This window comes from Didymosphaeria variabile (assembly GCF_027946475.1).
Source record: "Didymosphaeria variabile strain IMI 356815 chromosome Unknown scaffold_1, whole genome shotgun sequence".
Lineage (NCBI taxonomy): Eukaryota > Fungi > Ascomycota > Dothideomycetes > Pleosporales > Didymosphaeriaceae > Didymosphaeria > Didymosphaeria variabile.
In genome coordinates this window covers 591975-618123 of record NW_026611620.1, presented here as the reverse complement: position 1 = coordinate 618123, position 26149 = coordinate 591975, and the positions used below count along the sequence as shown (strand labels likewise).

The window sequence follows — 26149 nt, the reverse complement described above, 5'->3', positions numbered from 1 at the left end:
CTCGCTTGCCCGCGCCCTCCTCGGAGGTTTCTTCGCAAGGTACCGCACCGTCCCACACTGCCCGCCGCCCACCTTGACCCTCGCGCACGCGCCCCACTGCTATTCACCCTCCCCGCGCTCTGCTTTCCTCTGCTGACTTACCAACTGTCGTTCCAGCCGCACATCCTCCGACCGTCACTCCCCATGAGTTGTCTGTTGCCATAGCTTCACCCCGCGCATGAGACCCGCTCGGCTGCGGCTACCCTCGAGTCCCTCCTTTTCGCTGCCCCGCCTGACACCTATCCACCATGTTTTGGCGCTTCGGCGGGTACGCGCAGCTGTCGTCGCTGGACAGCATCCTCGACAAGCCCGACGTGACGGTTGAGGAGCTGCTGGACGAGTCAGACCTCATCCAAGAGCTCAAGCAGCAGAATTCGAAGCTAATTGAATATCTCCGCGACGAAAAGGTCTTGGAACGGCTGCTGCGCTACGTAATCGCCCCTCCGCCTCCGATTTCGCCCAAAGATGAAGCTCAGTCGGAATCGTTAAAAAGTGAAGGCTTCTTTGGACGCGTTCGGGCGCGCTCAACGTCGGTCAAATCCGATCCGGGTGATGGCGAAGAGAGCAAGGAGGAGAAGCAGCGCATGAAGTATGCATATGTGGCATGCGAGATCCTGTCTTCTGAGGTCTGGTCCATATCTGAGGCTGTGCTGGAGAACCAGGACAGTTTGCGACAGTTCTGGAACTACATCAAGCAGCCCGCGCCGCTCGATCCCGTGCAAGCTGGCTACTTCAGCAAAGTCAACGAATCGCTACTGGATCGCAAGATGGAGGAGATGCTCGAATTCTTCAAGTCCATCGACAACGTCGTAACCGATATGCTGCAACATGTTGACTGTCCCATGATTATGGACCTGCTGCTGAAGATGATCAGCTTGGAAAAGAGCGAAGGAGGTCAAGGCATCGTAGACTGGCTACAGTCGCAAAATCTCGTTTCGCAACTTGTTTCGTATCTGGCGCCCGACCAGCCTTCCAACTGCCAGACGTCAGCCGGAGACTTCCTTAAAGCCATCATTACCATCTCTGCAAATGCCACGACCCAGGACACACAAGTAATAGGACCCAACGAACTCACGCGCCAACTCGTTTCGGAGCCATGCATCAAGCAGATGATTGGGTATATGCTCCACGGCGGCAACCCGCTCACTGTTAGTGTCGGAATTATCATTGAGGTCATCCGAAAGAACAACTCTGATTATGATTTGGAGAACCAGATTGGCCCTGTACCCAAGACTTCTGATCCTATCTACCTGGGGACCCTTCTTCGGCAATTCGCGAACCACATTCCCCAGTTTATGGAGCTGGTGCACACCACTAGGCAGACTATATCTAACAAGGACGGCTCGACTACCTCTAGGAAAAGGGAGCTCAAGACCGCTTTTGGCGAGAAGATAGAACCGCTCGGCTTTGATCGCTTCAAGACCTGCGAACTCATGGCAGAGCTTCTGCACTGCAGTAACATGGCTCTTTTGAACGAGCGCGGTAGCGAAGCTGAGGTCAAGAGAAGAGATGCTGAGCGGGAACGGCTAAAGGCCGAAGGGAAATTGACGGCGCGAGACCCTAATGCCGGCGACTTTTCAACAAGCGTTGACAGCCATGGTTTCCATCACGCCCGGGCGCCGTCCAGTGAATCGCCTGAGGAGATCAAGCGACTCGAAGTGCAGAATAACTCCGAGGATGATTTTGAGAAGGTTATTGCGCCCGAAGCACCATCGGAGGAGAAAGCTAATATCGACAAGGAACACGTTGGCGAGCCGCTGGAGAGATCACCGAAAACCGTCCCCAAGGAATCTGGTGTTGGTAAGCCTGAAGAGGGAGAAGGAGAGTTTGTTGACGAACCTCTTTCACCGGCCAAAGAAGCAGCGTCGCCTGCGAAGGACACAGCTTCGCCCGCAGAAGCCACGCCTGGTAAAGTTCCAGACGATGCAGAGTCGCCTACCTCAGCTGGCCTTTCCGCTAAGGTGGGCGGTTTGGGGCTTGATAACGATACCGTTATGGGCGACACCGAAGAGAGCCAGAAATCAGAGGCGACAAAGGAGGAAAAGCCACAGCCACCTTCGCTTTTGACCCAGCAACTCACCAAGGCAGAGACGAGCGAGGCGGAAGAGAAGGACCTCTCGCCACATCCGGAAGATAAACCTGCGCCGTTGTTCTCTGGTAAGACCAAGGACACGGAAGCCGCTGAGACTCCCAAACCAGATGCTGCCCGTTTTACGACAGGCGCAGCTGAAAGTGAGGGATCAGAGATCACGCCTATTGATGAGAGTAGTGAAACTCGATCTGTACTATTTGGTGGCGTGGAAGCTCAATACGCACCTCAATATGAGATCGATGTAGATGGCTCACCTGTGGTGGGTGACTTGCTCAAGATTCAATTCGTCGAGGACAAGGTCGTACCGACCATCTTTGTAAGTCGTCTGGGCTATCCTGCTTGGAATCTTGCTCACAAATTTTGAAGGACTTCTTCTTCCGCTTCCCGTGGAACAACTTCCTCCACAATGTTGTATACGATGTTGTACAGCAGGTATTCAACGGACAGATGGAGCGCGGCTACAATCGCAGCCTCGCCATAGACCTGTTCGAAACCGGTCGCATCACCGAGCGGATAATCGAAGGCCAGCAGGCGAGCGACAAAGCTCAAGCAGAAACACATATGCGCCTCGGCTACATGGGCCATCTCACCCTCATAGCGGAGGAGGTCCTGAAGTTTACCGAACGCCACCCTGCAGAACTTCTCTCGCAGTCGGTTCTCGAGAAGGTCATGAGCCAAGCATGGATAGATTACGTCGAACAGACTCTGGCAGAAACAAGAGAACGCGACAACGCAATCCTCGGCGGCGTCCGTCCTGACATGAGCGTCGGCCCTCGGCAAGCCGTCCTCAACGCGGTAAATGCCCAATCAGGCTTCGGTAACGACGGAGGCTCTTCACTTGCCAACGCAAATAGCGGAAACATCGGCCTGGACAGTATGGAGCTTACCAACCCCGACAACGGCGGCGGATACACATTCAGCGGCGGCTCATTACTCAGTGGCTTCACCAACTCGAGCGACGAGGAGGACGAGGAGATGGACGAAGGGGGCGAAGAAAGGGAGCGCGAGCAACGGCAGCCTCCTGTGAGTGACTCGGAACAAGTGGGTGAACTCTCATTTGAAGATGTCGAGATGGACTACCGATAATCGCATCGCGCGAGTCCCAGCACGACACTTGCATTGTCCGCGCGTTGGTGCGTTTTCTTCTCTCATTGCTCAGTACTACTGTTCTGTGTTGGGGAAGTTGTTGTGTGTTGTGTCGTGTTCGCTTAGCGGTGGTTGTTGGGGGAAGCAGCCACTGGGCATCCGGGACCTTTCATCCGCAAACTTTCGAATGTAAATACACCGCGTGTTAGCGAGGTTGTATCTGGCAAGAGCATGCATCTGTAGGAATACGCTATTGTGGACGACAGGACAAACATGCTTTCGCTCTTTCCTATGTGTGCGGATGAAAGGGTCTCGGTTGTCTTGCGACTCCCCACTTCCTACCCTATCCTTGTGCCGATCTCTCACCGTCATTTCCTAGCGTTCATCTTGTTCACCGAAACCCCGTTATACGCGCGCGACATCTGTTCTCTTTCTCCTGTCAAAGACACCGCTAATTTCCTTTCCCAATAGAAGTCAGCTGTCCCGCCTCCGCTGCAACCGTCGCGTGCGCGCCGTCAGTTCGCGATGCGCCTTGCTCAACGCAAGGCAGAACTTAAAACCACAAGGGATCAGGAGGATGACCCGGATGATGTGCAAGAAAGCCAGGAGCGGGAGGTGAGGGAAGGGCATGAACGATTTAAGAGACTATTCGAGGGAATGGATAGCTCGGACGAAGAGGGGGAGGGTGGAGATGATGAGGGCAGTCCAGAGAGGGAGAAAGAGAAGAGTGGGAAGGGGGATGAGGAGGGTGTTGTTGTGTAGGATGGAAAGGAAGGGCGAGGGCAGTACACACAAGAGAAAGGGAAAGGGGGAAGCGATACCTAATGCGCATGAAATGAGATGAGATGATATTCATTCCTTGCCCTTTCAACTCCTTGCTCCGTCAATACTCGAGTATCGTTCTCGTGTGTCATCGATGCTCTGCAGAAGCTCAAACTCGGTAATTCGGCTATCTCCATCTCTTCGAAGCTCGCGTAAATGGAAACGTTGACTGCGATAACAATGGCAATTTCGATTTTGCCATCGAAGTTCGAAACCGTCGGAGCCCAATCAATCTAGCTGAAGGCTACACCCTAAAGAGGACTAAAGAAGCTTCGTGACGTTTTTGGGATCGTCTCTCCAGCACTCAAGCTCTGCGATCGATGTACTGCATCTCGGTTGCTTCTCTGATCAAAAAAGGTGGGCGGTGCCCGGATCTGGTATTATGGTTGCGCCAGGTGCGAAGGGGGTGACGGGTCGAAACTGTGTCAAAGCTGTTGCTGGTAAGCCTTTCGTCTAGGTTCAGCACAATGCGTTGACGTAGCTCGCTGGGAATTATCTTGCGACGTTTGGAAATATAGTGCGTTCTCATTCGAAGTTTCAGTCGAGTTATGGTATGATCGAGGATTGTGCGTCTACGAAATACGCTTATTGGGTAGCCATGTTGTCTTTTACCAACATGCTACTTGGAGTGGTGTTGAGAAGCCCGCAGAACGACATCTGATTGGTCCGGTAACTTTCTTACCGGATTGCCGTGAACGCTTCGTAAGCATGGCTCTAAGAATCACGGAACGGGATTCATTGTCATCACAAAAGGTCGATTTCGAAGCGGTTACTAAGTCGATGTTAGACATCATGAGCATATCTGAGCTGTCGAGGGTTAGTTCGACAGCTACAAGTCCACGATCTAGCGGAGAGGTGCAGCGTATAAGTATCGACAATACTCGTGACTGAGAAAGTTATCTTCGTATGCTTCATCAACACGGTTTGTCCATTGTGCACTCAACATACGCACTGCTGCACCACGGTAGCCTTCTCGACCTCATCAAACCACGAAGCAGAGATTTCGGTCACAGTACATTTTAGCTTATCTGCCTAGAACGATCCTTTGACGCCTCTTGGGAGTTATTTAATATGCCAATCCCGAGCTCTTCAGAGGGCAGCGAAGAGCTTCTGCACCACCATCTCGATATGCTTCATCCACGCAAAGCTCACAAGATTATTCCTGCCGTTGAGACTCTTGAGGGAGCAGGAGTCCTTGTCCGCCGCACCATTGGGACACAGTCTCTTCGCCACTTCTCCCCTTTCCTTATGCTCGACCACGCCTCCGTCTCACCCGATAGCTCGGGTTTCCCCGATCATCCCCATCGTGGCCAGGAGACAATCTCTTACATTCTGTCGGGTAAACTGAAACATGAGGATTTTGCGGGGAACAGCGGCATACTTACAGCGGGAAGTTTGCAGTTCATGACTGCAGGCCGAGGGATCATGCATAGCGAGATGTCTCTCCCGGCGGATGACGGAACTGCAAGTGAAGGATTGCAACTATGGGTAGATCTACCCAAAGAGAAGAAGATGTGTGAGCCGCGTTATCGAGACTTGACTTCGTCCGAAATCCAAGAAGTGAGCGCAGATGCAGGCCGGGTCAAAGTACGAGTTATCAGTGGCGTGAGTAACGGCGTGCAAAGCCGACAGGACCTTACCTATACGCCTATCTGGTATCTTGACTTTACCGTCAAACCCGGTGGAACCGTCAAACAATTGCTGCCGCAGGGTTGGAATGCATTTGCATATGTTATGGCTGGTGAGGTGCTTATATCCGGCTCGCAGCATGCGGTCAAGCAATTTGACCTTGTCACGCTAGAGGAGGATGGTGACGGATTTGAAGCAAGCGTGCTAGCACACTATGGTACAGAGGCGCGATTCATCCTCGTAGCAGGACAACCGCTCGATCAGCCGGTGGTACAACATGGTCCATTTGTGATGACAAGTAGGGCTGAAATAGTGCAAGCAGTGTCGGACTTTCGCATGAGGGAGAATGGCTTCGAGCGCGCTGCGACTTGGACATCGAGAGCTATGAAGGGGAGATAGGACTTGTGTTGGCCCTCACCCGCTTCGACATCCCTGGGGCCTTTCTGTATCGGCTAGTGCCCAGCAAATTTAGTGGTGGGATTGCGCAACATGTCCGTGTCTCTGAATCGAACCTCCATGACATCGTAGCGCTGATGAGAAAAGTTCCATAATCTGTGGGGCACAATATATCCGCACATTGGTCAGATGACATCCATTCACAGCCATTTGGGTTATCGAAAATAAAGTATCATCCGCCTGTTTATTGTATGTCTGTCGCCCATCTCAAGTAGACATAGGTGCCCGGATATTGGCGAGAGAGTGAGTAGCGTGTCTAAAGTAAAGTATAGACATCGAGAACACTAATCCCTACCCACTACCTCTAGAAGATTTCCCAACTCCCTTACAATTCTAGTATTCCTCAGCCCATCTAAATCTAAAGCGGATATACAAACTTGAGGTTCTTGCGATCTGTCTGATCCAAGTCCTCGTCTTCGATAGCAAAGGTTTGTGATCCGGTATCAAGAACCTCATCCTTATGGTCGGATCTATCCTGCTCCACTATTTGTCGTCGCCTCGAGTTCTCTCGTACAAGATACCATCGAATAAGGAGGCACATGCCAGGAGAGATGAACCAGAAGGCTGTCATGAAAGCCCATGGTAACCGGTAGCGAGGCTTGTATTTGTCCTCCCAGAATCTGGTAGACTTTTGTCAGCGACGAGTTACCAGGGATAAGAGACTCGCATACTCAGGAGATATCATGTTAGCCACTGACGCAGCCACGATGCAGCTTGCCATTACGAAAAGCTTCTTTGTGTAGCCGGTTACGGTAGTCCCTGCCCAAGAGAGCCCGAGCAAGTAGGAAGGCTTGAATGTCGAAATCTGAGTGCCGACAACGAGCGCGATCTTGTTATCCCAAGGAGCGGCAAGCTTGGAACTGGTAAGCAGTGGAATAGAACTTGTATACTTCAAGAGCGTACCTCGATAATACCTCCAACAAAGCACGGAATGTACGAGATCGCGCATGTGTACCCAGTACCCAAATCCGTAGTATAAAGCATCCAGGCAGAGATGAGGATGAATGCACTTCCGATTAAGGGCTTCGCGATGTTGAAAAGAGCACTCTCTGCTGCAGTAAAGCCAAAGCCGACTACAATAAGCGGTAGCTGCTGCGAAGTGTTGTTCGGCAGCTCGTTAAAGAACATATGAATGCTGGATGCAAGGTCAGCAAGCAGGTCCACTTTCTATCGGCAAATACTCACATGAACAACCAGCTCTTGACATCAGTGAAAGCCTCTCTCACTTGTTCCCACTTGAAAGTTGAGTTTGAGATGCCTGCTTTTTCCCTCCGAATCATGCTGATGGTGTGAACCTTCTCCTCAGTAGTCAACCATTTCGCGTCTACCGGAGAGTTTGGCAGCCAAATGAGCAAGGGGACGAATATGGTAAATGTTATAATGACACAGACGATATGAAGCCATTTCCATGACGAGATGCCGCCAACGAGCGCACCGCTGGTGTCGCTGACGATCAGTTTGTAGGCGACCATGGTGAGTAGTACGTTGGCGAAACTGCCCGAGGCCCACCAAAGTAGCTGGACCCAGGGACTCTTGCGCGGAGGAAAGAAGGCCTGATGAACGACAGTCGTGCTCGGTACGATTTGAGACTCAGTCTGTTGCCACGCGCCCAATTAGTCGATTGTCGAATGTGTTTCGTCCTCGTGACACTTACCATTCCCAGCAGGAAGCGCAGTCCCATCATTTGCTCTCCCGTCTTGACGAGCGGATGCATGCCCAGTAACAAAGCCCACAGAAATAACGACCCGGTGATGAAATACTTCTGGCCAACCCTTTGCGAAAGCCAAGCCCCGGGCCACAAGGCCACTAGATAACCAGTATAGAACACAACAAAAAGGTCGTTGTACTGCTTTTTGGTCATGTTGACGTCTTTGAAAATCCCCATGGTACTCGCTTGTGAAAGGGTGGATTTGTCGAGATGAATGCAGAATGCGATCCATCATGTCTGACAGAGTAAGAACCAAAAGTTCTTCCGTGTCACCTTTATTTCAATCTCCGGAGTGAGCGGTCCAAACTTGCTAGCATTCAGCGCGTAGAATACGGCAGTGTCGTCCACATCCTTCTCTGTTACTGTGTGCTCGACATGTTGCTCGCCAGGAATTATACCGGCATTTACATCCGCTTTCGCATCGTTGTGTGGCTGCCGAATACTGCCTCCGGCGGAATGATCAACGGAGAACTCGGGTCCTTTTTTCATTGTAGAAGTCGGTACGTTTCTTCAGCTTGCAAAACAATATTGTGGTAGCGTTCAACGAAAAGGATTGGTGATCAATTGGATGGAGGACTGTCGCTGGCTTATAAGCCTGCGGTGAAGTACCTATGGTATGTGGGCATCGACGTCGACAAGCATTTGAGCGCCCGGAAATGCTGAGGCATTCCTCAGCCCACACGGAGACGGCAACCCCGACCAGGGCGAACTTCCGAGCTACAGACCACTTGAGAGCTCAAAGTTCTAGCGCGTCCCATATGTAGGGCCTCTGCCTATCAGGCTTCTAGGTACAGGCTGAGGAGTTGCCGTGCGAGCTCGATCTCGAGGCTTTTCCGCGCGATTTTCGGGTGAGACCGAGCTGAAGGATCTGATAATGCTTGTGGAGGCTTTCCGCGCCAATCAAATTCCCGTTTGAGCGTTCAGCTGAGATTACTTTGAAGCGATCTCCAATCTGCTCATGTTTCCGCGCCACATCCACTGCTTGGCATTGCTCCGTTCGCATCTTGGCAGGCAAGGATTGGCACGGTACATATGTCAAGCACCAGCAAGGTGCTCTTGGAATATGCTTAGCGGAATGGCTTCCCTTTGTAAATGCTTGAAGATGGGACCCACAACAGTGGATCCCGACAATACGTGATGGCGAAGCTTTTGCTATTCACAACAGCGCCGAGGAGGAAGCATACAATATAGGAGTAATCTATCAAGCCTAGAACATCTCGTTATGCTTTTTTCCAGAGTCTTGAGAGGTCTCTTTTCCCATTTGGACCTTCCTCCAAGCCATTGCGACGAGGGAGCTGGTCGCGCCACTGCCAATGCTCCCGCATATAGGATGAACTCCGATCACCATATTGCAGGATATCGGCCGCATGCTTTGAAACGTCAAACCTAGTCATTTCGGAATATCGAGGAGTACTGACTTGTCCAAGCACGGGAAGGAACTTCGCCCCATGACCACTGCCGCCTGTACAGACGAACACTGAGTTGCTGGCGTATGTTGGTACGTAGTCAATCTTCCAGATCTGCCTTAGTGTCTGTTACAGCGTGGGGGTTGTTCCCGCGCTTACCACGAAAGAATTGTCAATGGTGTCTGTGTACCAGCATAATTTCGTCGAATAGAACGGCACATCTTTCAAGTCTGGAAGAAAAATGGAGACGAATTGGCGAATTGCCTCTTCTGCTACTTCAGGAATGCGCTGAATCTGATCTGCCGGAAGAGGTACCGACCACTTTCCATCTTGCGTGAAGTGGCTGCCTTGCGGGGCCGGCTCGAAGTTTGTGAACTACAGATTGGTTATGTTCTTAGCATCACAGCACTTTCGTGCTTTTGGGCAGAATATTAACGTGGATTGATAGATGTTACCTTGATCCCGCGATAGCCGATCTTGATCACGCCGTCAGGGGTACGGGGAAACGCGTACACACTTCCCACATCCTTACCCTGATGATCACGTTTAGCACTTTTCCATGTGATGACAGGGAAATTTTCCGATGCGTATTTGTTCCACAGCTCGGCCTGGCTGTCATCAACCTTAAATTTGGCGATGCTCCCGGCCGAAGATTCTAGGTGGTAGGACAGGGCGGGTAAGACTTGCGTCGAAAAGGATCCGGCTGTGTACAGTCTGTCAGATGGGTACCCTGTGGTCGAGTAGAAGATTGGGTGGTAGTCTCACCGGCTATGACGACAATGTCTGCGTTGTGGACCTTGCCATCCTTTGTTTTCAGACCTACCGCTCGCTTGTGTGGAGATTGGAAAAAGTCCTTCTCAGCCAAGGATTCAAAGGCACCTTGCTGGGCACCGAATACGACGTTCACACCTAAAGCAATCGCTTTCTGAAGGAAGTGCGCGCAGGCTTTACTGCAATAGGTGAGTCCTGCGGTGGAGTCTAGGACAGCTTCGAAGGATTTGGTCGGAGAGGAACGGGGCATGTCAAAGTCCAAGAGTTTTGGCGCCCAACCCAGCTCCTCAGCGCGTTCTCGGTCAATGAGGTCGCTTTTCACGAACTGTGCCCCACGGAGATTGGCTCTTTCCATGTTGGCCAAGGTCTCCTTTTCCAGGGCGCCCAGCTCATCATTCGGCTGCACGCGAAGCATGCCACAGCCAACGAACAGCTCTTCCGCAACTTCTTCGTTGATTTGTTGCCACGCCTCTCGACTCTCCATGGCAAGCTTTTGATAGTGTATTTTTTTACCGTACGATGCACGAAACTAAGAGGCATTCATAATGTGATCGCCAAAGTCTTTGCGATGACTCACAATTTTATTTTCGTCTACTGAGGCCGCTTGGGCCTGATCGGCGTTAACTTCTGTTTGGTACCAGCTCTTATCATATTCGTGTTTGTCGAAGATGGTGACCGTGAAATCTGCAGTATTAAGCCCTCATGCCGTGTACAAAAGAGTAAAAGTCACACCTCTCTCCTTGAGGGCTACTGCTAGTGAAAGGCCGAATATGCCAGCTGGCCGAAAAGTTAGTTCTAGCCCGACGATATGTGTGGTGGGTCTATACCGCCAACGATGGCTACAGATTTTCTATCCATCATTACAAGTATTGCTTCTTTTTCTAAAGACTTATGTCAGGTATGTTTCGAGAGTTGCTAACAAATTGACACATAAGTAGGGTTTGCAAGATCAAAAAGGTCTTAGGCTCGCGTGACGGTTATATATTAGTGAATGTCTTCACGCCCTGACTAATCCAGACAGAGCAAGCCTAACCCTATTGAACCAAATCGTGGAACTGTCGTATAGGAACATGCCCACGCAACTACATAGCGGCAATACCTCTGATCCTGGATCATGAACTGTCATTTAACCGGAACTATCGTAGCTGTGGGCCATGCTTAATGCTTGCTTCACTTCCGGAGAGATCTGATTACATCGGCCTCCGGTATCGGCATCGACTTGCGCGATTGACTAAGCACGACTCTTAGGACACGGAGCTTATAGACTATTACCAGACTCAGTTATAAAGGCGATTGATAGCGGTCGAACGCCTTCATATAATAAGCTTTACGGTTGGACACTGGTATTATCTTGGATTGGGCAAGGTGAGTTGTTTCCGAGTATAAACGTGCGAGCGACGACTAGTAACGTATTCTGTTCTACATTCAACTAATGGAACAGTGTGTAACACGTGCCTCGCCGAATGGTTAAATGCTATAGCAGTGTAACAGGACCGACGAAGTCTTCTGTGAATATCTAAATAGGCATCAATGCCGCTACAACGTTCGAAGCCAGCTTCCCTGCAAAGGGCAGGGTAAGATCAACACCCATGCCTTGGCCTGCATGATGGTAAACTTTGCAGGGCGGCCCTACCCATTAGTACTCATCTTAATCCCAAATAGGTATAGGCCTCTGTCTCTTTGTGGGATGCCGGTGGAAAACGCAGCTCCAACTCAACCCTTTGACATCATTGGTTATGCAGGCCCTGGCTCATCCAAATCTACTGAGATCTATGAGTATATAAACTCGAAGTGGTCTGCGATCGTCTGTTCATTTTTGTAGACTTTTTTGGCAAAGTTCCTTCTTCATCGAATATGACATTCCCTCCGACTAGTAATGTCTTCAGCGGCCAAAACGCCCTGAGAGACTACTACGACCCCGATAAGAACCCGCCACTACCTCTCGTGGAGATTCCTCGGCAGCTGAACCCTTTCTACGATGATGGGGTTCACATATATGCTAAGATGATGACTTTTCTCCCGGCCCACAACGTTAAGGAGCTTCCGGCCCTGGCTATGTTATCGTCCTCGCAAATTTCTCCTCAGACCAAATCTCTTGTTGAATACTCTTCTGGCTCCACAGTCATCTCGATGGGCATCATTGCTCGTGTCTTACATGGCATTGTCGACACCCGGGCTTATATCAGCAACAAAACCAGCGAGAGCAAGCTCAAACTTTTACAGTTCTTTGGCCTGGACCTACGACTCTTTGGCGGCCCATCGCAGCCAGAACCGACGGATGAGCGAGGAGGGATCCAGCGAGCACGTCGCGATGCGGAAGCCGACGACACCATGGCGAATCTAAATCAATACGAAAACGACCTAAATTGGGGCTCCCACATGCGGTGGACCGGCCCACAGATTCTGGCCCAGCTGCCCTCAATTTCCGTACTTTGTGCAGGCATGGGTACGGCTGGGACACTGACAGGTACCGCGACCTACCTCAAGCGTGCCAAACCCTCAGTGGCAACAGTCGGGGTGTGTACATCTCCCGGAGACCGCGTTCCAGGTCCGCGTAGCCATGCTCTCCTTGCTCCCGTCAAGTTCCCGTACAAGGCCTGCGTAGATGAGATTGTCGAATGCGGGTCCGAGGATGCATTCAAGACGTCCCTTTACCTGACACGTAATGGTCTGATCTGTGGGCCATCGTCTGGATTCAACCTTGTCGGCCTTATTCGATACCTCGAAAAGCGAAAGGTGGAAGGAACCTTAGAGCAACTGCGTGGAGACACGGGACGAATCGAATGTGTGTTTCTGTGTTGCGACCTTCCGTATCAGTACCTTGATGAATATTTTGAAAAGGTTCCCAAGGCTGACTTTCCGCCAATCCGAGGTGCAAATCTGGCCAAGGTAGATATGTACCGATATGAGGAAGGTTGGGAGCTCAAGCCGCAGAGTGCTGCCCTTGTCAACGCATGCTCTAGGGACGATTCGATCCTGGTTGACCTTCGCGCTACAAGCGATATCGGTCCTTTATCGTATCCAAAGACTGGGCACACACTTCGGATACCCATGAGAACGCTTCAACGAGATCAAACTAGTCCGTTCCACGATAGCCAAATCCTCGAACAGCAGTGGAAGGAGCTAGCGGACTGTTTTGATCGCAAAACCTCCCCATATGCGGAACACTTGGATGTCTTGCAGGGAAAGACCGCCGTCATCATCTGCTACAACGGAGACACTGCATGGATGGCGACTAGTATTCTCCGTGCAAATGGCGTGATAGCTTGGTCTATCAAAGGCGGTGCTCATGCATGGGCAGATCAGCAGAATATACCATCTCCGGTAGACAGTCCACAGAGACCCTAGTGGTATCAAGGAGGGTTGATGAACAGGTGTCTCAATAGGAAAGAGCCGCAAAGATGTCAGGAGATGAAGCAATGGGAAAATTGTTATAGGCAGGTGAATACAGCCTTAATCTTATGAACAAGCTACAGCGCTTATTGAATTCAAATGTTTCTCGATGTTCTGATTGTTGTTCTTAAGCCACCGCTGACGGCTCCCGAAAACAATTTCCTGAGGGTCAGTCTCCTAGCCTGGACAGGCAGGAATCTGCCTACTCGTCATCTTCCCCGCGGATTGCCTCTGCAAGTATCTGAATTCGAGCCCTAGAAACGACTCACTCGGACTCAGTTTCCTAAATATTGGGTCTTCTCATGCATGCCCTAGCTGGAGAGGACATCATGGTGGCCTTGTGACAGCAACAAGAGGGAATTTCGTCGATCATCTGCGGTCAGCTCACTTGGCCTCCGTTAGCGAGACTGAGACTAACGAGAAGCTGAAGAAACACGCTCTTGCGTGTTGGTGTCAAGAACTGCCTTGATGGACGCACCGCCGATCGCCACTTGTATTGGCGATCTGGACCCATGCTTGAACATTAAAAGGAAGTTTCTTCTAGTCACGGATGCTTGGTTTTTACTCGAACGAAGCAGATAGACAGTTGCGTCGCTAGCGTCGGGCCGTTAGCTCAAAAGCTCTAGAGGATAAGGCTGACTCTCAATTTCCAGTCGTAGTTTGACATGCTTCTGCAGTAGCTGCGGCAGCGACTTTGATGCAGGTGTTCATGCAGGTCGCCGACCAATGGTTTTCCATAGGGACAAGCATAGGCAGGGTTGGTACAAGGAGTACCTTGCTGGTCCTAGACTCTTGGAGCCAAGAGTTGGATTGAGAACATTTGCTGTACAAACATCCTTGATGGATCTATAGAGTACCCAGTCATAGAAGAATTATCTTGCTCATATTCACTTACAACGTTACGGCCGAGCCGTCCGGCTACATCTTCCCAGCCTGGGGAGTCCGCGCTAAAGAATAGGTGACTTTGAAATGATCAGTGGGGTTTTTATAAAAACGTTACAAAAGGCAAAAGCAAATCCTGAGCTCCGCCCAGCGTGATCAGCCATACTGAAGCTTTCTCTTGGTAGTAGTATCAGGATATAGGTACCGTAGACTTCTGTACATCACGACAGCGCTAAATTAGCGTTGAGCATATTTCGTCACGATGCACAGCATTAAAGATGGGACTCCCAGCCTCTCATTGGCCCATGTTAATTTAGCGCTGTCGTTACATGCATACGGTATGACTACTCCTCACGCAGTTTCTCTACGTGTGTACGTATCACATACCATTGCGCCGCCTCGTCTGTCCATCTAGTCTTGAGAGCTGATCCACCTCCCCATCCATTTCTGATTTAGTGCCTTGGCCTCCTCCGCCATTCCAATCTCCAACAACAACTGGATCGCACCCCTGACAGAAGAGTGAAGCGATGAGCTTACCCATGCATGCGTCGGAGCTGTGTGCTCGCCGATGAAAATGGTATTGTGCTCAGTCACATGGTATGCAGGGATGTACAGCGCATGCTGCTCCACATCTGGCCTACACCATGCAGTCGCGGTGTGCTCATCCTGCAGCCAGCAAAGACGCTCATACTGGCCGGTGTAAAGCTCTCGTGCTTGTTCGCCATGCAGGCTGACGATTGCGTCAAGGACCAACTCCACATGCTGCTCATCTGAAAAACTTGCAAAACGGTCGCTCCAGTCTCCTCCGCGGTAGTGGATGATTGCCCCAGGCCGGCCAGTCTCATTCAGGCCATATACAGGATAGTACAAGGCCCCGACAGCTGCGCTGCGCGGCTGAGAATAACCCCCAAAGATAGGTCTTTCATCCTGCTCCCAAAAGCGCTCACGAAAGAGCAGGGCAACCTTGCAGGCACTCTTGAATCGAAGGCCAGGTTCACTGATGGCACGTCCCAGAACGGAGGAGAAAGTGGGCAAGTCCATGAACCGGGTCATAGTGAATGGTACAGCTATGATGGTATAGTCGTAATCTTTATGGTGCGACGTCCGGTTCATCCCAATTCCAGAATTCCAGAAGAGGCGAGTCTTCGGCTCACCGCCAGCATCCTTGATCGACTCAAGTCTTGTGATTTTGCGTTCGAGCTCCAGTCGGTCGCTAACGTGTGGAAAGAAGGCATCAGACAGCTTGTTGAATCCCTGGTCAACACACCTCCACTCTGTTTCTCCTAAAGCGGACGAACTACCGTCCTGCGCCAAGTTGGAATTGTGAACCATCTCATCCCAGAAGATATCGTAGTCCGACGCAGTCCAAATGGCGTCGGTGGTATTCTCACTCGCCATGAACACGTTGCGCATCATGGCCTGTTCACTCATATCGTCGAGCCCCTGGTCCATCGCCTTCCGGTGTGCGCGCCAAATGTCCTTCTGAATAGCTCGAAGAGTCTTCTCATCCTTCATGATACCGTCCATCTTCTGCTTGGTACTCTTGTACTCAAGCGAAGTCGATGGAGGCGCCGATCCGAGTTCTGGATTTGCTGCTATGTCCGCTCGAGTGGGCACCCGGCCATCCGCAGTTGGTTTGGTGCCACGCGCAAGCAGCTCATTGGGGTGGTGCTGGATCCAAGGAATGAAATTCACCTCCAATTCTGGGTTGTGCTGGTTGATCTCATTTAACCAGTCTGCCAACTGGAAGACCATGCGATGGTCTGTGTACTCGTGCGTCGAATTGTCGCTCTTGTACTGGACGCTGTAAGGCAGCCGCATGGGCCCCATCTCTACCCACTCTTGCGTGCCCTCGAAAAATTTGGTCCTGAACCGACCACCAATCCGACTGCTGGCTTCGATAATCTCCCAATTGTGCACACCAACACTTTCGAGCATGAGTGCCGTTGCTAGACCGGAGATCCCGGCCCCGACAATGGCAATGGTCGCATTGGATCTGGAAGGGGCGGAGGTCTTCTCTATAGCTGCAACGCCCTCGAACCACGCGCCTAGGGCATCAAAGTCTCGCAGTAGTGGCCAAGGGTTCTGTGTCCCGTTGGCTTGACGAGGAGGAATCAGATGTGCAAGCGATGCCGCTGCCAGCGCCAAAAGGAAAAGTAATCGGGGCGCCATTATCCTTTCTTGGAGAGCAACGATCACAAAGCTTGGTATACTGCGGGTGCTGAAGATATTACGATTTTTAAACCGTACTTCGCCCAAGCACTTAACGGTAATGTTTTAGCGCCCTACATCGGGCCGCCTCCACAAGCCCCTACAACTGCGCCTAATCGATCAGTATTGATCAACATGGTACATGGTTGAATAACGCTAGTAATGTACGCCAAGTAGGTCATGGCTCTGAATCCACCGGTATGATGCAACCTTGATTGATTTTGACTTGACTGACATAGCGTGCTTGCCATCAGGGTGCTTACGATCTCTGCATCGTTTCCCTGACCGTACGCACGCTTTGGTAGGTTTTCCCTACCAGTGTTTCGTCATGCATTTTTTCCAACCTTACAGCCTTTTTCGCACTGCTGTGTAGGTCAGTTGCTCACGCGAACGCCTTGGTCTCAACTGGCCATACCTTGACTCTGAATAAAATTCCCTACTTTGTCCCTCCCGAGCCTGTTGGAAAGATCCCAGGGCAGTACGTTCGCTCATTGCCCGCGTATGTGTCTGGGTTTGCACCTGTCACGGTTATTGCAGTACCGTCTGGGCAATTGCGGCGCAGTGATTTCGATTCTTTAAGGAGCAGCTTCCTACGAAGTGACGATGTGTTTCAGGTCGGATTTCTGGAATGTGAGTTGGCGTGCAGGGTTCTACCCACATTGCTGACAAAAACAAAGCACTGTATATTCAATACACTGGTCCGTGGAATGGCAACGCGTCTGCGATTGACTCCTTCGACAATTGTACCATATTGAAATTTCGCCAAGAAGACCACGATTCCGTCATACCGACGGGACCATATTTTATGTCGCCAACCGGTTCTTTGCATCAAGCATATCGCCTCTATGCAGATACACAGGGAACATTCACCGAAGCAGCCATAGAATACCTGGAAGGTAACTTCTCAGTTCTCCCAGCCACTATTCCGGGGCAGTTTTCCACTGTGGCAGTCCCATCGCGATTGTACTTTACTAAGACAACGCGCGAGCCTCTCGCAGGTGTAAGAGTTGGTGTCAAGGATATTTACAACATCAAAGGCCTCAAGACGGGGAATGGAAACCGGGCCTGGTACGACCTGTATCCTGCAGCTAACGTTACGGCTCCAGCAATTCAAAACCTTATCGATGCAGGAGCTGTTGTAGTCGGGAAAATGAAGACCAGCCAGTTTGCCATCGGGGAAACAGCCACCGCAGATTGGGTCGACGTTCATGCGCCGTTCAATCCTAGGGGAGATGGTTATCAGGACCCATCATCTTCATCTGCCGGTCCTGCCTCCGGAGTAGGTCAGTAGCGCTGGGATACCCAAACATGTGTTAGAAGCTCACGCATCCTTCTCCATAGCCTCGTATCCCTGGCTCGATCTATCAGTTGGTACGGATACAGGAGGTAGTATACGCAGTCCCAGTCAGATAAATGGTATATTCGGAAATCGGCCCAGTGAGTGGACGCACACGCCACGCCAACAATAGTACCGAACACTGACACAAATCAGGTCATGGTCTAATATCACTGGACGAAGTTATGCCCATCGCTCCAGAGCTAGATACGGCTGGTTTGCTCGCACGAGACCCATCGCTTCTCAAACAAGCAGCCCAAGCGTTGTATAAGAAAACCATGACTGCGACGAACTCGTTTCCTTCTAATATTCTCACAGTGGGGTTTCCCGGAAATGCTACATCGGAATTGGATAACATCCTAATGGGCTTCTTGACGAAACTTACAGGTTTCTTATCAGCCAACACAACCATTTTCGACATCGACAACGCCTGGGCGGCAACAAATCCCAAAAAGGCCGTGCTAAAAACATTTCTCAACAACACATACGATGTCATCACTTCTCGGCGACAAGTAGCGCTGGTGAGAGACCCCTTCTTCGCCAAATTTGCAGCCGAATTCGACGGAAGAACCCCACCTGTGAATCCGAGCCCCTTAGCTCGCTGGGCGGTTGCAGATGCAACCCAAGTAACACTTCAAGAGGCTATAGAGACAAAATCAGAGTTCCAGAACTGGTTCAACGAAGGAATCCTCCCCTCGGACCCCAAGACCTGCTCAAAATCCCTGTTCATCTACGTTCCGCGAAAACCCTCCCCAAAGTACCGTAACACGTATCTCTCAGGCGTCACTCCCCCAGCTGCGTTCTCGACAAGCCGAATCTCTCCGCTTGCGGAAACGCCCGAGATAGTCATTCCAATTGGAGAGATTGCGTATTTTTCATCGGTCTCAAATCATACGGAATATCTCCCGGTGACGGTGGATCTGATGGCGGCAAAAGGGTGCGATGGTATGTTGTTTTCACTTGTCGAGGAGCTTTACCTCAGAGGAATTGTCAATAAGAGCGAGGCTGGGAGAAGCAATACTCGAGGCGGACGTATCTTACTGTAGAATAGTGGGGGCTCAATGTTTAGAATCGTTATTCGCAACCGGTACAGTTAGTTTGCAGATCAAGAGGATGAGTAGGTATCACCGAGTGTATAGAACATCTGAGGGAAAATGTAAGTAGTGCTCCGTAGCCAATGTCCGTTAGGTTTCGGAAAGTACCTTGCAACAAATTGTCAATATTTTGTGATGGTCACCTGCCTGTTGGGCCATGAGTCAACATCCTTGCATTATATTCTCAAATCAGCTCACGATTAGAATCCGCCTACTGCAGGGGTCTAGCGCCGCGAAACGCAGTCTGATCTTCAAACGTCGCCGAGCATTGTGGTCATTTTGCACCCCAATCCACCCAGGGTATACGTGTCCATCCGCATGCATATGCACGTATACGTGCTCGCTTAGATGACGCCATTTCTACTAGATTTCCGATATTCGGCCGACTATGAGTACCTGACTGGGGTCGATCAAAGGCTTGGAACCGACTTACAAGTTCTGGCAGGCAGATTGTGTGCTGGAAAGTGGCTGCCACCCTCCACTAATCTAACAACGCGATGCCTCCGACTACAGGCAACGGCAATGGAGCTTTACAGTCTCCAGAGCCCACGTCTTCACTCGATGGCGTGGCTGCTGAGGGGATCTTAACACCCAGTCCCAGCAATGGCACTGGCGAGCCCGCGGCAAATGAGCCAACAGTGCTTACAGATCAAGCAAGATACGTCAAGAAATCAAAAATAATCATGGTGAGAGCATTTCCGCTCTTTGATATGGATGCAGCTAACAAACAGTAAGATCTTCCTCACCTGCGCCAGTGTAGACCTAGTCGCCCTTATGGACCAAACTACCTTAGCTGCCAGTCTATACACTGTATCTCGCGCCTTGGGTTCGCAAGGGAATAGTGCCTGGATTGCTGGTGCCTATTTTTTGTAAGTCCAGTAATTTTCGACTCGGTTAGTATGAGCACTTACTCCTGCCGTAAAGAACCTCGACAAGCTTTCAGCTTCTCTATGGTCGACTATCTGATATTTGGTCACGAAAGACCGTATTACTCGTCTGCATGTTTCTGTTTTTCGTCGGCTCTCTAGCCGCCTCTCTTGCCCAAAGTGCAACGCAGCTCATCGCTTTCCGGGCGATTACCGGTGTAGGGGGCGGCGGATTGATGACGTTGGCTCAGACGATTGTATCCGACGTGGTCTCTCTCCGGGATCGAGGAAAGTACCAGGGGATTTTGGTATGGGGTGCACTCCATCCATTGCAAGGTATGCTGACATTGCTTTAGGGCGCAGTAGTGGCTTTAGCGAACGGCATTGGGCCCATCATAGGTGCATCGCTTAGTTCAATTAGCCATGATTCTTGGTCAGTTTGACAGGGGAATGAGCTAGATGTCAGATTTCCTAACATTAGCACCAGGAGATGGATATTTCGATTGAACCTTCCCCTTACGGCCATTGCAACGGTTGCAGTTGTATACATGATGCCATTGAAACCAGTGGAAGGGTCTTGGATCTTCAAGCTGAAAGCTATCGATTTCACTGGCGCATTCCTCACACTGGCGGCTTCGACTTGCCTTGTGGTTCGTATACATGAGACTCATTCTATCACAAACGACATCTGACAAGATTTTGTGTAGTTGGCGCTTACCTGGGCTGGAGCCAGCTATCCATGGGCGTCCGTGGCAGTCCTTGTACCTTTCCTTCTTGGCCTCGTGCTTTTGGCCATGTTCGTCTTCTGGGAAGGTAAAGGCCCAAAGTATCCTTTGATGCCATGTGAGTCGTACCTTTCTCAAGCTCTAACGACCCAATATTGGTAGCTGATCCCCCAGCAAGTGCACATTTTCCGCAATGGCCTTGTCATCGGCGCATGCTCGACCATGTTCATCAACGGCTGGCTATTTGTCACACAAGTCTACTACATCCCCGCCTTCTTCCAGTTAGCATACGGCCTCTCGCCCGTCAAGTCTGGCGCCCTTCTCCTCCCTATAACCCTGACTCAGACCATTTCCAGCACCTTCTCAGGGCTAATAGTGCATTGGATGGGGCGATATCGAGAAAGCATTATCATCGGCTGGATCACCTGGACAGTCGGCCTCGGTCTTTACTCTACCCTGGACACCGCCCACTTTGATCTGGGCAAAGCCATCGGTTACGGCCTGCTTACTGGATTTGGCGTCGGCCAGACGCTGCAACCGTCGCTAATCGCCATACAAGCAGGAGTCGCCCGGCACGACATGGCCGTGGTGACCTGCACGCGCAACTTCGTGCGCAATCTCGGGTCTACGCTAGGTCTAGCTGTAGCTGCAACCGTCATCAACTCGTCGCTCCAATCTGTGGTAACGGGGCACTCTGCCGCCCAGGTTCTCGATGACCCGGACGCATATCTCGCTACGGTTGCCGAAGGAAACCGCCAGGCGGCAAGAGATGTGATCTTGTCTGGGTATTCTCGAGGTTTTCGGCACGTCTTTTACATCAATGCCTCGTTGAGCGCTTTGGGTGCTGTGATTGCGTATTTCATGATACCTCAGATTACTCTTGATCGGCCAGATGATGCTGCGCTGAACCAGCAACGGGATCTCGATTCGAAACCGAAGGATGAAAAGTCTGCTGCTCAAGCTTGATCCGGATTGGAAATTATGGTCCTCACACCATCAGACACTGGAGTCCTTTCGTGGATTGGAGTACCTGGCCCGGTGACAAAGGCACATATTGCATATGTGCAGTTTTGTGATTACGTGCTTTGAGTTCTGCATAGCGATGGCAGTTCAGTTATATTACACACGCATAACTCGTATGGTTACTCTTTCTCCTTTATTTTCCGCACAGTGAGCTTGTATCGTCATTCGAAGGTGATGAACAAGATAGCAATGACTCGGTGTTACACATCCGGATAGCAGGTGGTGATAGGACGTATCAGAATGCATTAAAAAGTCTAACTCATCGCGCTCATGACGAACCTAGAAAAAACTATCCCTCATCATCATCTTCAACCCCGAGTCCGTCTTCGGGTATTTCATCGTCTTCTGATACTCCGTCCACTTGCTACATCCACTCTGCCATGCTCCATCACCCAACGGCGCCTGATCCTTCGCCTCGAGGAACTGCACCGCCAGACCGTCCGACACATGCCACGCGATATGGCAATGCATCAGCCATGCTCCAGGGTTGTCGGTGGGGAACGCAAGAGCGAGCCAGCCGCCGCCTGGTAAGAGGGCGACGTCACGACGGGTGGGATTCTGCCATGTCAAGGTGGAGGGCGAGCTCTTAGGGTCGAAGACGCCTTGTCCGCGACCTAGCACGTAGAAGTCGTGGCCGTGGAGGTGGATGGGGTGCGGGATGGGGACGCGGGTGTCGGCGGGCTCTTGGATGACCCAGTATGTCCACTGCAACTATTGTCAGGGGCATCACAATACTTGAAGGGCACACGACTTACGATTCCCTCCGTTGGCAGCTCTAGCACGTTGTACGCTGTAGGATAGCTGGTGTTCTTCACTGCCACATACTCGAGGGTGGGATCCTGCCACTGGACGTCAATGGCCGTCAGGTTGATGCTCCACACAACGATGTTTTGTCCGTTGGTGGTAACTGTTTGCGATATATCGACGTTTAGATCCTGAACCTGGTTCATAAAGGCGGTCTGATCGACTGTGTTCTTCACCCACGGTACGAGATTCGTGTTATCAGGCTCGTTGCAGTCCTGGGGCAGAGAGCCGGCGCTAGAGCTGGGCGTGGCGTTCTGGTCAGGTGCGTCCTTGTACGAGAATATAGAGAGTGCGTTGGGGTTGTTGTTTGCGGATGCACAAGCTCCGACCGCGGATGCGCGGAACCAGTATGTGGCGGCAGTCTGGTCCGCGGTGAAGATGACATCGTAGCGTTGTCCGATAGAGATCAGGATTGAGTCAGTCACCCAGGGCTTGACCGGGACGAGATCGCTTGTGATCACCTTAAGAACTTGTCAGCACGCATTTACCAATTCATAGGCATACAGCTCACAGTGAATTTATGGTTGTCGAGAGAGACACGGAGGGTATTGTCGGCTGAAGTATTAACGATACGCAAGCGATACTTCTTTCCCTTGATCAGATTTTGCGTCTTGGCATAGCTACCCGTGGAGCCCTTGACGTTGGTTCCGTTGATCAGAATGGTGTCGGCACTTGGACCTGGCCCACCCGCTTGAAGGGCAGCGTGAGACAGGAGATTTTGCTGCCACGACGTCCTGTAGTACCAGTCGGTGACGATGTAGGGTCCCAAGTCGTAATCATAGTTTGACGAGGCTGGACCATTGATCACTATGGCACCGAATGCACCGTCGCCGTATTGTGAGCTGAAATGGGAATGGTACCAGGTCGTGCCGAACTGGGTCGCCTTGAAAGTGTAAGTTTTGGTGTCTCCGGGAGCGAGTGGGCACTCTGTAATTCCAGGCACGCCGTCTTGGGGGCAAGTGCCTAGTTGTCGAATGCCGTGCCAGTGTATTCCAGTGCCATTGTTCTGCACCGAGTTCTTAAGTGTGACCGAAATCATATCGCCCCAGTCTGCTTTTGCATTAGTATTGAGCAACATGAGAAGCCCCAAGGTAACCCATGTTGATGTGGCTTACTGGCATATACAGTAGGCCCGGGAAATTGACCATTGATCTTTACACAAGGTCTTGAGTCTGAACCATCCGGGCTACACGTGCTATCCTTGATCTCCCAATTATAAGAGACGGTATTGCCCGTCGTAGGCCACTTGGCGTCAAAGTCGGTTGCTGCACTGTAGCCATTCGACCAACACGTTCTTGTGAATGGCCCATTTGTGCAGGCTGAATCGGCCACTCTGGTGGAAGTTGGGGTAGCTGAAGCTTGGCGTTTATCAAGTGTGGTAGGTCGGCCTCCTTCTCCCCACAGGATGTGATCAGGTGGTATGGTCTCTGCAAGAGACGTTGAAGCCCATGCAATCAAGCAAGTGTTGGTAAGCGTTGGGAAGCGCATATTGGAGGAACACCAGGAATGAGCAAGGAGCGCGACGACCAACAGACCGCAAGGATAACACTGAAAGAGAGTGAGAGCAGAGGCGACACTAAATACCAGTCACAATTGAGGCAAATCGACTACACAACCAACATAGAGACTAAGTGGGAAGATCATCCTCGCGAGATGCTATTCCTGGATTAATCCAGTTTGAGGCCTAAAGGCCGCGGCTGTCCTTGATCTTTAGTTGCCAGAGTAGCTCAGCGAGAGAACCGCGTCATTCTGTACATGGCTCCCGCCGCTCCTGATGCCTTGAATGGTCACGGCTTGTAGGGCTGTGTATAGCGAATGCACAGAGCCGTCTGGGACCGAAGGCAGGTACGAGGTGTTGGCGAACCAAGGCGAGATGGCGTGTCTGTAGTGGCTTAGTGCCGCATTGGGTTCCGGATCCCCAATGACTGGGCCTTGTCGATCAAGAAAGGTCTACAGTACTTGCTGTGGGGCGTTTAGCTGAAGCTGACATAGACTATCGACTACTTGCAGTAGACGCGCACCAGACAATCCGAACGTCGCGCGACCGAGCACCATGCACACCAAATCAGCCTACGTTTGTGTAACTTACCTAAGCTGGAAGACCTATAGTCTGACTAGGTTTTCGAGTGATGGGGCATAGCCTCGCTAGCACTGACAGGTAACTTCACGACGTCACCGCGTGCTGAACCATCTCCTGTGCCCTGAATATCTCTCGGTGAAAGTACGCCCTGGACCCACTTGCTGAGAAGCAATTCCGCGCAACCTTTACGAGTCTTCGCCACACCCGTTCGGATGGTGGTGGGTCATATTTCGGGGAAGATGCTACGCGGTGCAACGACTAGAGCCGGTATGCCGGATGCTCAGGGTCTAAGGCTCTGCTTCTGGGTTGCATAGCCTTTTGCAGGTCGTGTGTCACAAGAATTGCCTTGCCATCATGTATAGCATTGCTCCTAATTTTTACGAAAAGCCAGGATGTCTTTGCCGGCATGGCATCAAGTCGCTAGGGGAGGCTGCGGGGACCGCTGTGGCAACGTGTGTTGTGCATCTCTCTTCCGAATTTGGATGGATGCCATTTGGTCGTCGCGAAGATTCCGGATTAGCCACGCCACCGGATGATGGAGTACCACGACAAGCACAAGAAACACTCGAGGCTTTTGCAATACGACAGGGGGCGGCAGATAAGCGAGGCCCGATAAGCAATACCCGTAGCGCATCGCTTGATTTGGACAAAGAGGCACGTGCTAGGGTCGGACCCGACTTGCGGTCTCCACCGTCAACATCATCTCCTACAGGCACAGCCTTTGAATTGATCAGTCTCCACGTCTTTGACCTTTTTGGATTTGCTTGGCAAGGCTTCTCATACTGTGCTATAGTATTTCATTCGCAAAGATATGGACCTGTACCTACCGCTCTTCTGCTCATCACGCAGAATCACGTTCCAGTATTTGAGTTCTCAATCGCCGATGATATGTATGCCTCAGCCACATCGGCGAGCTTGCTGGAGCCCCGAGGTAGCGTTGTACTACCCGGATCGACATGCAATTCACGTTGCTGATGGCGTTCGGGTGCTTCGAGCTATGGCTCCCCACTAGCGTTTCCCGGCGCCATGGACCACGGCTTGCAGTAGCGTCCGACTGACGTGGAACAGTCGGCATCTGAGGCTGCCCACCCTCAGGCTCGTCTAGTCGAAGAGGCTGCCTGTGTGACAGAAAGGAATCTGCTTGATGAGGTTCGCTAGATCACAGTTCCATTTCTCGTACACTTCCGATATCAGGCGATGCGTCGAACGAAACCTCCATCCATACCTTGTTAAATGCTCGTGAACGAAGCGTGCTATTCATGACACACTGGTCAGCGTTCAATAGTCCCTCATGCATGATCCTTCAGAATTCTTATTCACTCTTTCCTCTAAAGGACATCGGAGATCGGACAATGTGCGGCGGCCAAGACCAATCTGCAATGTCTCCCTGCAGAAATACGACCGCATGATAATATGGCAACGCTCGAGCTGCGCCTTGGGATCTGCAGCGTTGTGCAACTTGCCCTCCATGTGAGTTCCGATACACCGACTTTCATAAGGAACAGCTGACCCACATAGGGTCTCGTGTTTCCTACCCGACCAGTCAATCATGATGCATGGTACTGGAGCTTTGTCTACTCTGTAAACGCTGTTGCGTGCCGGATGCCGCGAAGACTCGGGGCCTCTTTTCGCCTCGCAGGTGTCATCTCACATGTGCAAATGCTCCACCCCAACAGTTCGTTTATGCACCTCGCAAGGGACAAACTGGGACACGATCACTTTTCAT

The 26149-nt window shown here is 51.3% G+C and overlaps 9 protein-coding genes across 9 annotated transcripts; 5 read left to right on the top strand and 4 right to left on the bottom strand.

Moving 5' to 3' along the window:
• Positions 1–287: 287 nt before the first annotated feature.
• Positions 288–3217, top strand: SIT4_1 (sporulation-induced protein; the record flags this gene model as incomplete). Its single annotated transcript, XM_056208996.1, has 2 exons — positions 288–2447; positions 2498–3217. 2 exons carry the CDS (start codon positions 288–290, stop codon positions 3215–3217), a joined length of 2880 nt encoding a protein of 959 aa, XP_056075818.1.
• A 2070-nt stretch (positions 3218–5287) lies between these two features.
• Positions 5288–6067, top strand: PRN1_1 (RNA pol II transcription cofactor; the record flags this gene model as incomplete). The annotated part of the gene is made up of 1 exon (XM_056208995.1): positions 5288–6067. The coding sequence occupies one exon, from the start codon at positions 5288–5290 to the stop codon at positions 6065–6067; it is 780 nt and encodes a 259-aa protein (XP_056075817.1).
• A 415-nt stretch (positions 6068–6482) lies between these two features.
• On the bottom strand, positions 6483–8321 carry N0V89_000169 (uncharacterized protein; the record flags this gene model as incomplete). Its single annotated transcript, XM_056208994.1, has 4 exons — positions 6483–6734; positions 7028–7259; positions 7310–7719; positions 8106–8321. The coding sequence occupies 4 exons, from the start codon at positions 8319–8321 to the stop codon at positions 6483–6485; spliced, it is 1110 nt and encodes a 369-aa protein (XP_056075816.1).
• Positions 8322–8867: 546 nt separating this feature from the next.
• N0V89_000168 (uncharacterized protein) lies at positions 8868–10493 on the bottom strand (the record flags this gene model as incomplete). The annotated part of the gene is made up of 4 exons (XM_056208993.1): positions 8868–8984; positions 9398–9613; positions 9694–9893; positions 10004–10493. The coding sequence occupies 4 exons, from the start codon at positions 10491–10493 to the stop codon at positions 8868–8870; spliced, it is 1023 nt and encodes a 340-aa protein (XP_056075815.1).
• Positions 10494–11863: 1370 nt separating this feature from the next.
• Positions 11864–13357, top strand: N0V89_000167 (uncharacterized protein; the record flags this gene model as incomplete). Its single annotated transcript, XM_056208992.1, has 1 exon — positions 11864–13357. The coding sequence occupies one exon, from the start codon at positions 11864–11866 to the stop codon at positions 13355–13357; it is 1494 nt and encodes a 497-aa protein (XP_056075814.1).
• A 1338-nt stretch (positions 13358–14695) lies between these two features.
• Positions 14696–16456, bottom strand: N0V89_000166 (uncharacterized protein; the record flags this gene model as incomplete). The annotated part of the gene is made up of 1 exon (XM_056208991.1): positions 14696–16456. One exon carries the CDS (start codon positions 16454–16456, stop codon positions 14696–14698), a length of 1761 nt encoding a protein of 586 aa, XP_056075813.1.
• Positions 16457–17300: 844 nt separating this feature from the next.
• N0V89_000165 (uncharacterized protein) lies at positions 17301–18877 on the top strand (the record flags this gene model as incomplete). Its single annotated transcript, XM_056208990.1, has 2 exons — positions 17301–17778; positions 17988–18877. The coding sequence occupies 2 exons, from the start codon at positions 17301–17303 to the stop codon at positions 18875–18877; spliced, it is 1368 nt and encodes a 455-aa protein (XP_056075812.1).
• Positions 18878–20530: 1653 nt separating this feature from the next.
• On the top strand, positions 20531–21482 carry N0V89_000164 (uncharacterized protein; the record flags this gene model as incomplete). Its single annotated transcript, XM_056208989.1, has 2 exons — positions 20531–20536; positions 20679–21482. The coding sequence occupies 2 exons, from the start codon at positions 20531–20533 to the stop codon at positions 21480–21482; spliced, it is 810 nt and encodes a 269-aa protein (XP_056075811.1).
• Positions 21483–21818: 336 nt separating this feature from the next.
• Positions 21819–23443, bottom strand: lcc1_1 (laccase, multicopper oxidase, benzenediol:oxygen oxidorectuctase; the record flags this gene model as incomplete). Its single annotated transcript, XM_056208988.1, has 4 exons — positions 21819–22244; positions 22295–22804; positions 22855–23393; positions 23440–23443. 4 exons carry the CDS (start codon positions 23441–23443, stop codon positions 21819–21821), a joined length of 1479 nt encoding a protein of 492 aa, XP_056075810.1.
• Between the last annotated feature and the right edge of the window lie 2706 nt (positions 23444–26149).